The sequence below is a fragment of the Salvelinus fontinalis genome, chromosome 1 (genome assembly GCF_029448725.1).
Source record: "Salvelinus fontinalis isolate EN_2023a chromosome 1, ASM2944872v1, whole genome shotgun sequence".
NCBI lineage: Eukaryota > Metazoa > Chordata > Actinopteri > Salmoniformes > Salmonidae > Salvelinus > Salvelinus fontinalis.
Genome location: NC_074665.1, coordinates 75,341,211 through 75,360,485, shown reverse-complemented (window position 1 = coordinate 75,360,485; position 19,275 = coordinate 75,341,211). Strand labels below are relative to the sequence as shown.

Sequence of the window (19,275 nt, the reverse complement as noted above, 5' to 3'; positions counted from 1 at the left end):
TGATACTCTATTGTCTTCTCTATGATACTCACTATTGTCTTCTCTATGATTCTCACTGTTGTCTTCTCTATGATACTATTCTCTTTATGATTCTCACTGTTGTCTTCTCTATGATTCTCACTGTTGTCTTCTCTATGATTCTCACTGTTGTCTTCTCTATGATACTCTCTGTTGTCTTCTCTATGATACTCTATTGTCTTCTCTATGATACTCTCTGTTGTCTTCTCTATGATACTCACTATTGTCTTCTCTATGATTCTCACTGTTGTCTTCTCTATGATACTCTCTGTTGTCTTCTCTATTATTCTCACTGTTGTCTTCTCTATGATTCTCACTGGTGTCTTCTCTATCATTCTCACTGTTGTCTTTATGATTCTCACTGTTGTCTTCTCTATGATTCTCACTGTTGTCTTCTCTATGATTCTCACTGTTGTCTTCTCTATGATTCTCACTGTTGTCTTCTCTATGATTCTTACTGTTGTCTTCTCTATGATTCTCACTGTTGTCTTCTCTATGATTCTCACTGTTGTCTTCTCTATGATACTCACTGTTGTCTTCTCTATGATTCTCACTGTTGTCTTCTCTATGATTCTCACTGTTGTCTGCTCTATTATTCTCACTGTTGTCTTCTCTATGATTCTCACTGGTGTCTTCTCTATGATTCTCACTGTTGTCTTCTCTATGATACTCACTATTGTCTTCTCTATGATACTATTGTCTCTATGATTCTCACTGTTGTCTTCTCTATGGTTCTCACTGTTATCTTCTCTATGATACTCACTATTGTCTTCTATATGATACTCTCTGTTGTCTTCTCTATGTTACTATTGTCTCTATGATTCTCACTGTTGTCTTCTCTATGATACTCACTATTGTCTTCTCTATGATACTCTCTGTTGTTTTCTCTATGATTCTCACTGTTGTCTTCTCTATGATTCTCACTGTTGTCTTCTCTATGATTCTCACTGTTGTCTTCTCTATGATTCTCACTGTTGTCTTCTCTATGATTCTCACTGTTGTGTTCTCTATGATTCTCACTGTTGTCTTCTCTATGATTCTCACTGTTGTCTTCTCTATGATTCTCACTGTTGTCTTCTCTATGATTCTCACTGTTGTCTTCTCTATGATTCTCACTGTTGTCTTCTCTATGATTCTCACTGTTGTCTTCTCTTTGATTCTCACTGTTAACTTCTCTATGATTCTCACTGATGTCTTCTCTATGATTCTCACTATTGTCTTCTCTATGATACTCTCTGTTGTCTTCTCTATGATTCTCACTGTTGTCTTCTCTATGATTCTCACTGTTGTCTTCTCAATGATTCTCACTGTTGTCTTCTCTATGATTCTCACTGTTGTCTTCTCTATGATACTCAATGTTGTCTTCTCTATGATTCTCACTGTTGTCTTCTCTATGATTCTCACTGTTTTCTTCTCTATGATTCTCACTGTTGTCTACTCTATGATTCTCACTGTTGTCTTCTCTATGATACTCTATTGTCTTCTCTATGATACTCACTATTGTCTTCTCTATGATTCTCACTGTTGTCTTCTCTATGATACTATTGTCTTTATGATTCTCACTGTTGCCTTCTCTATGATTCTCACTGTTGTCTTCTCTATGATTCTCACTGTTGTCTTCTCTATGATACTCTCTGTTGTCTTCTCAATGATACTCACTATTGTCTTCTCTATGATTCTCACTGTTGTCTTCTCTATGATACTCTCTGTTTTCTTCTCTATGATACTCACTATTGTCTTCTCTATGATACTCTCTGTTGTCTTCTCTATGATTCTCACTGTTGTCTTCTCTATGATTCTCACGGTTGTCTTCTCTATGATTCTCACTGTTGTCTTCTCTATAATTCTCACGGTTGTCTTCTCTATGATACTCTCTGTTGTCTTCTCTATGATTCTCACTGTTGTCTTCTCTATGATTCTCACTGTTGTCTTCTCTATGATACTCACTATTGTCTTCTCTATGATACTATTGTCTTTATGATTCTCACTGTTGCCTTCTCTATGATTCTCACTGTTGTCTTCTCTATGATTCTCACTGTTGTCTTCTCTATGATACTCTCTGTTGTCTTCTCTATGATACTCTATTGTCTTCTCTATGATACTCTCTGTTGTCTTCTCTATGATACTCACTATTGTCTTCTCTATGATTCTCACTGTTGTCTTCTCTATGATACTCTCTGTTGTCTTCTCTATGATACTCACTATTGTCTTCTCTATGATACTCTCTGTTGTCTTCTCTATGATTCTAATTGTTGTCTTCTCTATGATACTCTCTGTTGTCTTCTCTATGATACTCACTATTGTCTTCTCTATGATACTCTCTGTTGTCTTCTCTATGATTCTCACTGTTGTCTTCTCTATGATTCTCACTGTTGTCTTCTCTATGATTCTCACTGTTGTCTTCTCTATGATTCTCACTGTTGTCTTCTCTATGATACTCTATTGTCTTCTCTATGATACTCACTATTGTCTTCTCTATGATTCTCACTGTTGTCTTCTCTATGATACTATTCTCTTTATGATTCTCACTGTTGTCTTCTCTATGATTCTCACTGTTGTCTTCTCTATGATTCTCACTGTTGTCTTCTCTATGATACTCTCTGTTGTCTTCTCTATGATACTCTATTGTCTTCTCTATGATACTCTCTGTTGTCTTCTCTATGATACTCACTATTGTCTTCTCTATGATTCTCACTGTTGTCTTCTCTATGATACTCTCTGTTGTCTTCTCTATTATTCTCACTGTTGTCTTCTCTATGATTCTCACTGGTGTCTTCTCTATCATTCTCACTGTTGTCTTCTCTATGATTCTCACTGTTGTCTTCTCTATGATTCTCACTGTTGTCTTCTCTATGATTCTCACTGTTGTCTTCTCTATGATTCTCACTGTTGTCTTCTCTATGATTCTCACTGTTGTCTTCTCTATGATTCTCACTGTTGTCTTCTCTATGATACTCACTGTTGTCTTCTCTATGATTCTCACTGTTGTCTTCTCTATGATTCTCACTGTTGTCTGCTCTATTATTCTCACTGTTGTCTTCTCTATGATTCTCACTGGTGTCTTCTCTATGATTCTCACTGTTGTCTTCTCTATGATACTCACTATTGTCTTCTCTATGATACTATTGTCTCTATGATTCTCACTGTTGTCTTCTCTATGATTCTCACTGTTGTCTTCTCTATGATACTCACTATTGTCTTCTATATGATACTCTCTGTTGTCTTCTCTATGTTACTATTGTTTCTATGATTCTCACTGTTGTCTTCTCTATGATACTCACTATTGTCTTCTCTATGATACTCTCTGTTGTTTTCTCTATGATTCTCACTGTTGTCTTCTCTCTGATTCTCACTGTTGTCTTCTCTATGATACTCACTATTGTCTTGTCTATGATACTATTGTCTCTATGATTCTCACTGTTGTCTTCTCTATGATTCTCACTGTTGTCTTCTCTATGATTCTCACTGTTGTCTTCTCTATGATTCTCACTGTTGTGTTCTCTATGATTCTCACTGTTGTCTTCTCTATGATTCTCACTGTTGTCTTCTCTATGATTCTCACTGTTGTCTTCTCTATGATTCTCACTGTTGTCTTCTCTATGATTCTCACTGTTGTCTTCTCTATGATTCTCACTGTTGTCTTCTCTATGATTCTCACTGTTGTCTTCTCTATGATTCTGACTGTTGTCTTCTCTATGATTCTCACTATTGTCTTCTCTATGATACTCTCTGTTGTCTTCTCTATGATTCTCACTGTTGTCTTCTCTATGATTCTCACTGTTGTCTTCTCTATGATTCTCACTGTTGTCTTCTCAATGATTCTCACTGTTGTCTTCTCTATGATTCTCACTGTTGTCTTCTCTATGATACTCAATGTTGTCTTCTCTATGATTCTCACTGTTGTCTTCTCTATGATTCTCACTGTTTTCTTCTCTATGATTCTCACTGTTGTCTACTCTATGATTCTCACTGTTGTCTTCTCTATGATACTCTATTGTCTTCTCTATGATACTCACTATTGTCTTCTCTATGATTCTCACTGTTGTCTTCTCTATGATACTATTGTCTTTATGATTCTCACTGTTGCCTTCTCTATGATTCTCACTGTTGTCTTCTCTATGATTCTCACTGTTGTCTTCTCTATGATACTCTCTGTTGTCTTCTCTATGATACTCTATTGTCTTCTCTATGATACTCTCTGTTGTCTTCTCTATGATACTCACTATTGTCTTCTCTATGATTCTCACTGTTGTCTTCTCTATGATACTCTCTGTTTTCTTCTCTATGATACTCACTATTGTCTTCTCTATGATACTCTCTGTTGTCTTCTCTATGATTCTCACTGTTGTCTTCTCTATGATTCTCACGGTTGTCTTCTCTATGATTCTCACTGTTGTCTTCTCTATAATTCTCACGGTTTTCTTCTCTATGATACTCTCTGTTGTCTTCTCTATGATTTTCACTGTTGTCTTCTCTATGATTCTCACTGTTGTCTTCTCTATGATACTCACTATTGTCTTCTCTATGATACTATTGTCTTTATGATTCTCACTGTTGCCTTCTCTATTATTCTCACTGTTGTCTTCTCTATGATTCTCACTGTTGTCTTCTCTATGATACTCTCTGTTGTCTTCTCTATGATACTCTATTGTCTTCTCTATGATACTCTCTGTTGTCTTCTCTATGATACTCACTATTGTCTTCTCTATGATTCTCACTGTTGTCTTCTCTATGATACTCTCTGTTGTCTTCTCTATGATACTCACTATTGTCTTCTCTATGATACTCTCTGTTGTCTTCTCTATGATTCTCACTGTTGTCTTCTCTATGATACTCTCTGTTGTCTTCTCTATGATTCTTACTGTTGTCTTCTCTATGATTCTCACTGTTGTCTTCTCTATGATACTCTCTGTTGTCTTCTCTATGATACTCTATTGTCTTCTCTATGATACTCTCTGTTGTCTTCTCTATGATACTCACTATTGTCTTCTCTATGATTCTCACTGTTGTCTTCTCTATGATACTCTCTGTTTTCTTCTCTATGATAATCACTATTGTCTTCTCTATGATACTCTCTGTTGTCTTCTCTATGATTCTCACTGTTGTCTTCTCTATGATTCTCACGGTTGTCTTCTCTATGATTCTCACTGTTGTCTTCTCTATAATTCTCACGGTTTTCTTCTCTATGATACTCTCTGTTGTCTTCTCTATGATTTTCACTGTTGTCTTCTCTATGATTCTCACTGTTGTCTTCTCTATGATACTCACTATTGTCTTCTCTATGATACTATTGTCTTTATGATTCTCACTGTTGCCTTCTCTATTATTCTCACTGTTGTCTTCTCTATGATTCTCACTGTTGTCTTCTCTATGATACTCTCTGTTGTCTTCTCTATGATACTCTATTGTCTTCTCTATGATACTCTCTGTTGTCTTCTCTATGATACTCACTATTGTCTTCTCTATGATTCTCACTGTTGTCTTCTCTATGATACTCTCTGTTGTCTTCTCTATGATACTCACTATTGTCTTCTCTATGATACTCTCTGTTGTCTTCTCTATGATTCTCACTGTTGTCTTCTCTATGATACTCTCTGTTGTCTTCTCTATGATTCTTACTGTTGTCTTCTCTATGATTCTCACTGTTGTCTTCTCTATGATTCTCACTGTTGTCTTCTCTATGATACTCACTGTTGTCTTCTCTATGATTCTCACTGTTGTCTGCTCTATTATTCTCACTGTTGTCTTCTCTATGATTCTCACTGGTGTCTTCTCTATGATTCTCACTGTTGTCTTCTCTATGATACTCACTATTGTCTTCTCTATGATACTATTGTCTCTATGATTCTCACTGTTGTCTTCTCTATGATTCTCACTGTTGTCTTCTCTATGATACTCACTATTGTCTTCTATATGATACTCTCTGTTGTCTTCTCTATGTTACTATTGTCTCTATGATTCTCACTGTTGTCTTCTCTATGATACTCACTATTGTCTTCTCTATGATACTCTCTGTTGTTTTCTCTATGATTCTCACTGTTGTCTTCTCTATGATTCTCACTGTTGTCTTCTCTATGATACTCACTATTGTCTTGTCTATGATACTATTGTCTCTATGATTCTCACTGTTGTCTTCTCTATGATTCTCACTGTTGTCTTCTCTGATTCTCACTGTTGTCTTCTCTATGATTCTCACTGTTGTGTTCTCTATGATTCTCACTGTTGTCTTCTCTATGATTCTCACTGTTGTCTTCTATATGATTCTCACTGTTGTCTTCTCTATGATTCTCACTGTTGTCTTCTCTATGATTCTCACTGTTGTGTTCTCTATGATTCTCACTGTTGTCTTCTCTATGATTCTCACTGTTGTCTTCTCTATGATTCTCACTGTTGTCTTCTCTATGATTCTCACTGTTGTCTTCTCTATGATTCTCACTATTGTCTTCTCTATGATACTCTCTGTTGTCTTTTCTATGATTCTCACTGTTGTCTTCTCTATGATTCTCACTGTTGTCTTCTCTATGATTCTCACTGTTGTCTTCTCAATGATTCTCACTGTTGTCTTCTCTATGATTCTCACTGTTGTCTTCTCTATGATACTCAATGTTGTCTTCTCTATGATTCTCACTGTTGTCTTCTCTATGATTCTCACTGTTTCCTTCACTATGATTCTCACTGTTGTCTACTCTATGATTCTCACTGTTGTCTCTCTATGATACTCTATTGTCTTCTCTATGATACTCACTATTGTCTTCTCTATGATTCTCACTGTTGTCTTCTCTATGATACTATTGTCTTTATGATTCTCACTGTTGCCTTCTCTATGATTCTCACTGTTGTCTTCTCTATGATACTCTCTGTTGTCTTCTCTATGATACTCTATTGTCTTCTCTATGATACTCTCTGTTGTCTTCTCTATGATACTCACTATTGCCTTCTCTATGATTCTCACTGTTGTCTTCTCTATGATACTCTCTGTTTTCTTCTCTATGATACTCACTATTGTCTTCTCTATGATACTCTCTGTTGTCTTCTCTATGATTCTCACTGTTGTCTTCTCTATGATTCTCACGGTTGTCTTCTCTATGATTCTCACTGTTGTCTTCTCTATAATTCTCACGGTTGTCTTCTCTATGATACTCTCTGTTGTCTTCTCTATGATTCTCACTGTTGTCTTCTCTATGATTCTCACTGTTGTCTTCTCTATGATACTCACTATTGTCTTCTCTATGATACTATTGTCTTTATGATTCTCACTGTTGCCTTCTCTATGATTCTCACTGTTGTCTTCTCTATGATTCTCACTGTTGTCTTCTCTATGATACTCTCTGTTGTCTTCTCTATGATACTCTATTGTCTTCTCTATGATACTCTCTGTTGTCTTCTCTATGATACTCACTATTGTCTTCTCTATGATTCTCACTGTTGTCTTCTCTATGATACTCTCTGTTGTCTTCTCTATGATACTCTCTGTTGTCTTCTCTATGATACTCTCTGTTGTCTTCTCTATGATTCTCACTGTTGTCTTCTCTATGATTCTCACTGTTGTCTTCTCTATGATTCTCACTGTTGTCTTCTCTATGATTCTCACGGTTGTCTTCTCTATGATACTCTCTGTTGTCTTCTCTATGATTCTCACTGTTGTCTTCTCTATGATTCTCACTGTTGTCTTCTCTATGATTCTCACTGTTGTCTTCTCTATGATACTCTCTGTTGTCTTCTCTATGATACTCTATTGTCTTCTCTATGATACTCTCTGTTGTCTTCTCTATGATACTCACTATTGTCTTCTCTATGATTCTCACTGTTGTCTTCTCTATGATACTCTCTGTTTTCTTCTCTATGATACTCACTATTGTCTTCTCTATGATACTCTCTGTTGTCTTCTCTATGATTCTCACTGTTGTCTTCTCTATGATTCTCACGGTTGTCTTCTCTATGATTCTCACTGTTGTCTTCTCTATAATTCTCACGGTTTCTTCTCTATGATACTCTCTGTTGTCTTCTCTATGATTTTCACTGTTGTCTTCTCTATGATTCTCACTGTTGTCTTCTCTATGATACTCACTATTGTCTTCTCTATGATACTATTGTCTTTATGATTCTCACTGTTGCCTTCTCTATTATTCTCACTGTTGTCTTCTCTATGATTCTCACTGTTGTCTTCTCTATGATACTCTCTGTTGTCTTCTCTATGATACTCTATTGTCTTCTCTATGATACTCTCTGTTGTCTTCTCTATGATACTCACTATTGTCTTCTCTATGATTCTCACTGTTGTCTTCTCTATGATACTCTCTGTTGTCTTCTCTATGATACTCACTATTGTCTTCTCTATGATACTCTCTGTTGTCTTCTCTATGATTCTCACTGTTGTCTTCTCTATGATACTCTCTGTTGTCTTCTCTATGATTCTTACTGTTGTCTTCTCTATGATTCTCACTGTTGTCTTCTCTATGATTCTCACTGTTGTCTTCTCTATGATACTCACTGTTGTCTTCTCTATGATTCTCACTGTTGTCTGCTCTATTATTCTCACTGTTGTCTTCTCTATGATTCTCACTGGTGTCTTCTCTATGATTCTCACTGTTGTCTTCTCTATGATACTCACTATTGTCTTCTCTATGATACTATTGTCTCTATGATTCTCACTGTTGTCTTCTCTATGATTCTCACTGTTGTCTTCTCTATGATACTCACTATTGTCTTCTATATGATACTCTCTGTTGTCTTCTCTATGTTACTATTGTCTCTATGATTCTCACTGTTGTCTTCTCTATGATACTCACTATTGTCTTCTCTATGATACTCTCTGTTGTTTTCTCTATGATTCTCACTGTTGTCTTCTCTATGATTCTCACTGTTGTCTTCTCTATGATACTCACTATTGTCTTGTCTATGATACTATTGTCTCTATGATTCTCACTGTTGTCTTCTCTATGATTCTCACTGTTGTCTTCTCTGATTCTCACTGTTGTCTTCTCTATGATTCTCACTGTTGTGTTCTCTATGATTCTCACTGTTGTCTTCTCTATGATTCTCACTGTTGTCTTCTATATGATTCTCACTGTTGTCTTCTCTATGATTCTCACTGTTGTCTTCTCTATGATTCTCACTGTTGTGTTCTCTATGATTCTCACTGTTGTCTTCTCTATGATTCTCACTGTTGTCTTCTCTATGATTCTCACTGTTGTCTTCTCTATGATTCTCACTGTTGTCTTCTCTATGATTCTCACTATTGTCTTCTCTATGATACTCTCTGTTGTCTTTTCTATGATTCTCACTGTTGTCTTCTCTATGATTCTCACTGTTGTCTTCTCTATGATTCTCACTGTTGTCTTCTCAATGATTCTCACTGTTGTCTTCTCTATGATTCTCACTGTTGTCTTCTCTATGATACTCAATGTTGTCTTCTCTATGATTCTCACTGTTGTCTTCTCTATGATTCTCACTGTTTCCTTCACTATGATTCTCACTGTTGTCTACTCTATGATTCTCACTGTTGTCTCTCTATGATACTCTATTGTCTTCTCTATGATACTCACTATTGTCTTCTCTATGATTCTCACTGTTGTCTTCTCTATGATACTATTGTCTTTATGATTCTCACTGTTGCCTTCTCTATGATTCTCACTGTTGTCTTCTCTATGATACTCTCTGTTGTCTTCTCTATGATACTCTATTGTCTTCTCTATGATACTCTCTGTTGTCTTCTCTATGATACTCACTATTGCCTTCTCTATGATTCTCACTGTTGTCTTCTCTATGATACTCTCTGTTTTCTTCTCTATGATACTCACTATTGTCTTCTCTATGATACTCTCTGTTGTCTTCTCTATGATTCTCACTGTTGTCTTCTCTATGATTCTCACGGTTGTCTTCTCTATGATTCTCACTGTTGTCTTCTCTATAATTCTCACGGTTGTCTTCTCTATGATACTCTCTGTTGTCTTCTCTATGATTCTCACTGTTGTCTTCTCTATGATTCTCACTGTTGTCTTCTCTATGATACTCACTATTGTCTTCTCTATGATACTATTGTCTTTATGATTCTCACTGTTGCCTTCTCTATGATTCTCACTGTTGTCTTCTCTATGATTCTCACTGTTGTCTTCTCTATGATACTCTCTGTTGTCTTCTCTATGATACTCTATTGTCTTCTCTATGATACTCTCTGTTGTCTTCTCTATGATACTCACTATTGTCTTCTCTATGATTCTCACTGTTGTCTTCTCTATGATACTCTCTGTTGTCTTCTCTATGATACTCTCTGTTGTCTTCTCTATGATACTCTCTGTTGTCTTCTCTATGATTCTCACTGTTGTCTTGTCTATGATTCTCACTGTTGTCTTCTCTATGATTCTCACTGTTGTCTTCTCTATGATTCTCACGGTTGTCTTCTCTATGATACTCTCTGTTGTCTTCTCTATGATTCTCACTGTTGTCTTCTCTATGATTCTCACTGTTGTCTTCTCTATGATTCTCACTGTTGTCTTCTCTATGATACTCAATGTTGTCTACTCTATGATTCTCACTGTTGTCAGGCTGATGTTTTATTATCTCTGTGTTTTTTGCAGCAGGTGTGAGCTGTTGTAATCACACAAAACGAGGGAAGGCCCCAGAAGAGGGACACAACACACACACACACACACACCACACACACACACACACACACACACACACACACACACACACACACACACACACACACACACACACACACACACACACACACACACACACACACACACACACACACACACACACACACACACAGATATGACTAACATCTGGCACAAATCAAAACCCACTACACAGACCTCGAATGTCACATAGGGGGAGGGGGAGTCATGCCTAGATGATGGGTAAAGTTGCATTTGGTTAATTAGAACTGAGATATTTAATTTATTTAATTAAAAATAAATAACAGAAACACGTCAAATATTAGATACAGGATCAGATTTTTTCTAACACATCAAATATTGATTCCAGCCAAAGATGCATAACACAGAAGTCCATTGGCATGACACAAGTGGGGAAATGTCACTGTTTGGACTGAGATGCTATCAGGCTTATTGGTTTGTCCATAAAGCATAAAGAAAGCAGAGCTCCTCTACAATGCTCTGTTATGCTGAAATGAGAAGAGATGGGATCAGGCTCTGTAAGGTTACACTGACCTTGTGCCAGTTATAATGTCATAAAAATGCAGCTTGGCATTTCTTTTCTCGAGGAAGAAAGGTTGAAATGAGAGAGGGAGAAGTAGAGATGGAGAGAAGGAGGAGAGAGAGAGTAGGAGAAAGGGAGCGAGAGATAGAGTGCGAGAAAGAGAGAGAGCCATTGGTTTGGAAAGTGCAAGGCTATTGATATAGACACAATGAGGTCCATTGTGGTCCATTCAACCCCAGTACCATACAGGTCAAAGCTCTTACCATGAGTACAGCAAACAGGGTAGGAGAAGACAATGTTTTGACAGCTATTATATGCAAAGTGACATTTTGTTGAATTTCAATAAGATGTGTCTGGAGGAACTGTCCATGGATGTAAAACAGGCCCAAGTACTTACTGTAGTTACGCAACTGTTAGAGAAGATCCATCTCTGGAGTGGATCTCTGGAGTTGCCCACCAATCCATCCATGTACTGTAGTGAAAGCAACACCAAGGTTCATGACACAAGAGCAAACCCATTAATTATGTTCCATTCAATGAAAACTCACTTCCATTCAGTTCCATTTGACTCCTGGTGCAGGTGAATTCCTGGAGATTCTTGATGTTTATGATATCACCCATCCAGTTCCTGTCCTGATCTCCCTCCAGGGGTGGGCAACTCCTCCAGGGCCTGATTGGTGTCACACTTTTTCTCCATCCCTAGCAAACACCGCTGATTAATCAAATTGCATTCTAAACTGAAGATCATGATTAGTTGATTGTTGGAGTCAGGGGTGTTAGATGGGACTGGGGAAAAAGTGTGACACCAATCAGGCCCCGAGGACTGGAGTGGCCCAAATCTGCTAGGCTGACGTACAGGAGGAGGGTAAAGCCTTAATCTGCTTGTCATACGACACACACACACAGATGTAGAAAACTGACTGGGTGAAAGAGGAATAGAGCGATAGAGGGATCATGAAATAACAAACAATGTATTTTGTGTCAAAAGGGGGGTGAGAGAGGCAGTGCTTTCGTTTTTATTGTTTTGTTTTAGGATGTGGTCGTATTGTTATGGTGCTATTTGTAGGAGCTCTAATCAGTCTGGATCACTGAACTGTTACAGATTGCGCAATAGAAATGTAAAGGTCATTTACGATTTAGCCTACATATGCAGCGTTTACCGTGAATGCAGGAGCACACAGGGTTCTAGAACCAACCACAGAATGACTGTCAGAACACACCGAACACACAGGACACCGAATACACAGAACACACAACACACAGAACACAGGACACACAGAACACACAACACACAGAACAAAGAGCACACAGAACACACAGGACACCGAATACACAGAACACACAGAACACAGGACACACAGAACACACAACACACAGAACAAAGAGCACACAGAACACACAGGACACCGAATACACAGAACACACAACACACAGAACACAGGACACACAGAACACACAACACACAGAACAAAGAGCACACAGAACACACAGGACACCGAATACACAGAACACAGAACACAGGACACACAGAACACACAGAACACACAACACACAGAACAAAGAGCACACAGAACACACAGGACACCGAATACACAGAACACACAACACACAGAACACAGGACACACAGAACACACAACACACAGAACAAAGAGCACACAAAACACAGAACACACAGAATGCACAGAACACAGAATACAAAACACACAGAACACAGAGCACACAAAAGACACAGAACAAAGAGCACACAGAACAAAGAGCAGAGAGAACACAGAACACCAGAACACACTGAACACAGAACATAAAACACAGAACACACTGAACACACAGAACACACAGAACACAGCCAGGTGAGGAAAAACTGCACATTCTTATGTGCTGCTTTTTTCTGAATTCTTTCTGTAAAACTCCATTATCTTGTGTTTGGAAACAGCCTCTCTCACTGCCTGGCTGGCTAGTGAGTCTCTGCTGCTATTGAATAGCACACAGCTTGTTGGACTTGACTGAATATTCAGCCTCAACAATCAATTACAAGACCAACCTGCTGAATGAATGAATGATTATATCAATACAAGTTTGCCTAAGGCTTACATCAAAGATCATATCCTAGCTCTTGACACATGACAAGCAATATATTAGTCAACTCCTTAGTGAGAAACCCCCTGCCAGTCTGTAGACGGTGTGGGTTTAGGTTTGAATTGTATGTGTACAGTATCCCAATCAATCCCTCTCTGTGGTTCTGTCCACAGGATTCCTCAGTACTATATGTGTGGAGTTGAACCCCTCATTATACTTGAGTCAGGCTGGTCCTTTGATGCAGCGGTTCCGGTGCAGATGGCTGCTTCCAGGGGTTGGCCTTGATTAGCAGCTTGTTAGAGGTTTACTGTATAAAGGGTGTGTGTGTGTGTGTGTGTGTGTGTGTGTGTGTGTGTGTGTGTGTGTGTGTGTGTGTGTGTGTGTGTGTGTGTGTGTGTGTGTGTGTGTGTGTGTGTGTGTGTGTGTGTATAAACATCCTCAGCCACCCCCCACGCAGAGGTGGCTGAGTTCAAAGACTAACAGTAAATACAACATTTATTGGGGAGAAGATTTAGAGGCAATCACTGCCCCCTTGTGGGAGTTTATAGTAGTACAAAGACTTGATAAACAGTCCATGGAAATCATAGGTCTGCCTTGGTCATGCAGTGGCACAGTGATAGCACACCCGACACAAAGACATATGACTACACAGAATGGAAGAAAGGCCGTGAATGTACATAAAGACAGCCCAGAGCAGACTGCTCTAAAGCCTAAATCTGAGGCTGTGTCCAGATGGGCAGACAGACAGTGGACACAGGGCAGGGTATGTCCAGTCTAGAGGGCAGTCTGTCTGTTTGTGATGGGCTGCGCTAGCAGCATTAGGATTATGGAATTACCCAATCATGAAAAGTACTCAATAAATCTGCTCAATGCGCTCCACTCTGAGTCAGATCGCTGGGTTTGTCTGTAGTACGGCTACTGGGTGTGGGTGTGTGTGTGTTCTGAACTTCTGTCTCACATCTCTCCTTCCTCTCCCTGTGTCTCCAGCTGGCAGGTGTAGCGCGGTAGGGGGCGGTAGAGAGCATGGCTGAGCCCAGCCAGCCACAGGAGAGCAGCAGTCTGCAGAGGAAGAAACCTCCATGGCTCAAAGTGGACATCCCCCCACAGCTGTCCCTGGATGAGCCCTTAACATTACTACAGGTGTGATGAAACACCTCTCTCTCTCTCTCAATTCAATTTAAGGCGCTTTATTGGCATGGGAAACATGTTTAAATTGCCAAAGCAAGTAAAGTAGATAATAAACAAAAGTGAAATTAACAAAAAAAAATGAACAGTAAACATTACACTCACATAAGTTACAATAGAATAAAGACATTTCAAATATCATGTTATGTCTAAATACAGTGTTGTAATGATGTGCAAATAGTTTTTTATTTATTTATTTTTATTTCACCTTTATTTAACCAATTAGGCCAGTTGAGAACAAGTTCTCATTTACAACTGCGACCTGGCCAAGATAAAGCAAAGCAATGCGACAAAAACAACAACACAGAGTTATACATGGGATAAACAAACGTACAGTCAATAACACAATAGAAAAATCTGTATACAGTGTGTGCAAACTGGTTTCCCTTATCTTGTGGTAACAGGTCACAAATCTTGCTGCTGTGATTGCACACTGTGTTATTTCACCCAATAGATACAGGAGTGTATTAAAATTGGATTTGTTTTTGAATTCTTTGTGGGTCTGTGTAATCTGAGGGAAATATGTGTCTCTAATATGGTCATACATTGGGCAGGAGGTTAGGAAGTGCAGCTCAGTTTCCACCTCATTTTGTGGGCAGTGTGCACATAGCCTGTTCTCTTGAGAGCCAGGTCTGCCTACGTCAGCCTTTCTCAATAGCAAGGCTATGCTCACTGAGTCTGTACATAGTCAAAGATTTCCTTAAATTTGGGTCAGTCACGGTGGTCAGGTATTCTACCACTGTGTACTCTCTGTTTAGTGCCAAATAGTATTCTAGTTTGCTCAGTGTTTTTGCAAATTATTTTCAATGTGTCAGGTAATTATCTTTTTGTTTTCTCATGATTTGGTTGGGTCTAATTGTGTTGCTGTCCTGGGGCTCTGTGGGGTCTGTTTGTGTTTGTGAACAGAACCGTAGGACCAGCTTGTTTAGGGGGCTCTTCTCCTGGTTAATTTCACTGTAGGTGATGGCTTTGTTATAGAAGGTTTTCTGGACACTCACTCACTCACACCTTATGTTCCAGATACAATGCAAATCGATAGACCGAAAACACACTTATACAGGTACAGCACACACATTCATAGATACAGTTACTATAATCTGGCCTGTATACAGGTACTGTAATCAGGCCTACATACAGGTACTGTAATCTGGCCTACATACAGGTAGAGGTAGTGTAATCTGGCCTACATACAGGTACTGTAATCTGGCTTACATACAGGTACTGTAATCTGGCCTACATACAGGTAGAGGTAGTGTAATCTGGCCTACATACAGGTACTGTAATCTGGCCTACATACAGGTAGAGGTAGTGTAATCTGGCCTACATACATGTACTGTAATCTGGCCTACATACAGGTACTGTAATCTGGCCTACATACAGGTACTGTAATCTGGCCTACATACAGGTAGAGGTAGTGTAATCTGGCCTACATACAGGTACTGTAATCTGGCCTACATACAGGTACTGTAATCTGGCCTACATACAGGTACTGTAATCTGGCCTACATACAGGTAGAGGTAGTGTAATCTGGCCTACATACAGGTACTGTAATCTGGCCTACATACAGGTACTGTAATCTGGCCTACATACAGGTAGAGGTAGTGTAATCTGGCCTACATACAGGTACTGTAATCTGGCCTACAAACAGTTTCAATAGATGCATTACAGTGACAACCAGCTACAGTAAATCCACTGAGCTATTGAGGAGAAATAACTTTTTGTTGTCTGATGTGTGTTGCAGCCAGTGAAGAGGCAGAGGTTCCTGCACAGTGTGAGCATGCCCTGTGAGATCACACAACCAGGCATCGCAACCTTTGACCCCAGCAATTATCTCCGACCCCCTCTGCAGCGCCAGCCCTCTATCACAGAGACCATCAAGAGGTGAGACCACACACACGTGCTTGCATCACACACCACACCATCCACTATCCTTGCTTAACTGCTCACTACTATGATTTCTGCATGCCCTGAATATCTTTTCTAAACCCTAACTTTTACTGACTGACTCTTCTTCCAGCTGATCTGAACTTTATACTATTTTTATTGAAATTTTTCCTCTCTTTTACTTCCCACTCTCTCTCCTTTCTCTGTATGTTTTCCATTTCTCTCCTTCTCTGCCTACCTACCTCCCCGTCTTCCCCCCGTCTGGTGTGTGTAGTGGGAAGAGGGTGCATTTCAAGCGGGTCAACACGGTCCCTCATAAGGGCCAGAGGGGCCCCCGACTGGTTTCTGTACTCGGCAGGAGCTCCTGTGTCCCCAAACTGGTCACCCGGCGCCGCTCGTCCATCCCCAAACAAATCATCAAGTAAGAGAGAGAGAGAGACAGAGGAGGGAGTGGGAGAAAGAGAGAGACACAGAGGGAGTGGGAGAAAGAGAGAGACACAGAGGGAGTGGGAGAAAGAGAGAGACACAGAGGGAGTGGGAGAAAGAGAGAGACACAGAGGGAGTGGGAGAAAGAGAGAGACACAGAGGGAGTGGGAGAAAGAGAGAGACACGAAGGGAGTGGGAGAAAGAGAGAGACACAGAGGGAGTGGGAGAAAGAGAGAGACACAGAGGGAGTGGGAGAAAGAGAGAGACACAGAGGGAGTGGGAGAAAGAGAGAGACACAGAGGGAGTGGGAGAAAGAGAGAGACACGAAGGGAGTGGGAGAAAGAGAGAGACACAGAGGGAGTGGGAGAAAGAGAGACACAGAGGGAGTGGGAGAAAGAGAGAGACACAGAGGGAGTGGGAGAAAGAGAGAGACACAGGGAGTGGGAGAAAGAGAGAGACACAGAGGGAGTGGGAGAAAGAGAGAGACACAGAGGGAGTGGGAGAAAGAGAGAGACACGAAGGGAGTGGGAGAAAGAGAGAGACACAGAGGGAGTGGGAGAAAGAGAGAGACACAGAGGGAGTGGGAGAAAGAGAGAGACACAGAGGGAGTGGGAGAAAGAGAGAGACACGAAGGGAGTGGGAGAAAGAGAGAGACACAGAGGGAGTGGGAGAAAGAGAGACACAGAGGGAGTGGGAGAAAGAGAGAGACACAGAGGGAGTGGGAGAAAGAGAGAGACACAGAGGGAGTGGGAGAAAGAGAGAGACACAGAGGGAGTGGGAGAAAGAGAGAGACACAGAGGGAGTGGGAGAAAGAGAGAGACACAGAGGGAGTGGGAGAAAGAGAGAGACACAGAGGGAGTGGGAGAAAGAGAGTAGGATGAAGGAAAGAAAGGTTAAGATCATGTGTTAATACAACCGTTTTAGAATCCCCTGAAGGTGTCACATGACCTGTGACTGAGAAATCCCCGATGGTGTCACATGACCTGTGACTGAGAAATCCCCGAAGGTGTCACATGACCTGTGACTGAGAAATCCCCGAAGGTGTCACATGACCTGTGACTGAGGATGAATCCCCTGAAGGTGTCACGTGACATGTGACTGAGGATGAATCCCCTGAAGGTGTCACATGACCTGTGACTGAGGATGAATCTCCTGAAGGTGTCACGTGACCTGTGACTGAGGATGAATCCCCTGAAGGTGTCACATGACCTGTGACTGAGGATGAATCCCCTGAAGGTATCACATGACCTGTGACTGAGGATGAATTTTCTACATCACACGTGTCAAACTCATTAGACGGAGGGTCGAGTGTCTGCAGGGTTTCGCTCCTCCCTTGTACGTGATTGATGAATTAAGGTCACTAGTTAGTAAGGAACTCCCCTCCCCTCACCTGGTTGTTTTAATTGAAAGGAAAAACCAAAAAACAGCAGACAACAGGACCTCCATGGAATGAGTTTGACACCTCTGCCCTACAGCAAACAACACATCACAGATGTTTTCATCATCTTGGCGATGTTCCATGACGCATAGAGGATGCATACACACCTTTGTCCCACCCATTACCCCTCATACACACTCACACAATTACACACACTCAATTACAAAATTGCTCATTTACCTGGCCTCCCATGAGAGTTTGACCACATCAAGGCCACTGTGAATCCATCTGAGCTATGTAGAGCTGGTTTGTGTGTTCAGCTAACGGAGTGACGGTGGTCAAACACCAGCTATCACTTTAAAGGGCTGGCCAGGCTTTCACACCATTTTGTGTATGCGTGTGTGTGGTCCAATTGGATTCCAGTAGGAGAGTCATATGGCAGCCTGATACAATTGCACTGTAATGACAAGCCAAGGGGACACTGTAAGTCAAATCAAATGTTATTGGTCACGTACACATATTTAGCAGATGTTATTGCGGGTGTAGCGAAATGCTTGTGTTCCTAGCTCCAACAGTGCAGTGTCATGACATTGGCCTGGGGGTAGGTTTATGACAGTCATAAATAACTCTCCCCCCCTTTTTCCTCTCTCTACCCTACTGATGTGACATTTGAAAATCCTTTGGTTAACATAGAGATTCTGGGAACATCAGAAGGTGGGGGGAAATTAACTATATTCTGGTAATCCGACCAATTGATCATATGTGGTGGTACTTAATGAATATGATGTCAGTTTGGTTGTCATCTGAGACATTCTGATCAATGATAGAATAGCATATACTCTACAGTGGAAAGTCTGCACATTGTAGTTATCGGAGTCACATGGAATTGTTGTTCAATTTAAATGTTTGAATATAAAATTATTGGTGAAGAAATTTTAGCTTCCAAATGAGAGATTTGGGTTTTCATAAGGTTAGGGCTCTGCTCAATCAGTGGCCCGCCCCTGTGAAGAAACACGGGTTATAAAACTTTTCAAACACACCCTCCTCTCCCTTCCTATATAAAGCCTTGACGACAATATAACCTGTTCCAAGTACGTGAGGTCTGCAGCCTCTGCGTTAAAAGGACTAACATGTCAACTATAGA

General features: G+C 40.1%; 1 protein-coding gene across 3 annotated transcripts in view; it reads left to right on the top strand.

Annotated features, from left to right (window-relative positions):
- LOC129861989 (inactive rhomboid protein 1-like) overlaps positions 1-19,275 on the top strand; it is a 122,842-nt gene that overhangs the window by 63,326 nt on the left and 40,241 nt on the right. Inside the window, exons 2-4 of one of the 3 annotated variants that reach the window (XM_055933248.1) lie at positions 14,246-14,398; positions 16,185-16,324; positions 16,602-16,748. In XM_055933248.1, the coding sequence (XP_055789223.1) occupies positions 14,282-14,398; positions 16,185-16,324; positions 16,602-16,748 (404 nt within the window). In that variant the 5' untranslated portion in view covers positions 14,246-14,281. Of the gene's footprint in view, positions 1-14,245; positions 14,399-16,184; positions 16,325-16,601; positions 16,749-17,498; positions 17,990-19,275 lie in introns of those variants that run through there. The other 2 variants (XM_055933257.1, XM_055933264.1) reach the window with 2 other exon arrangements.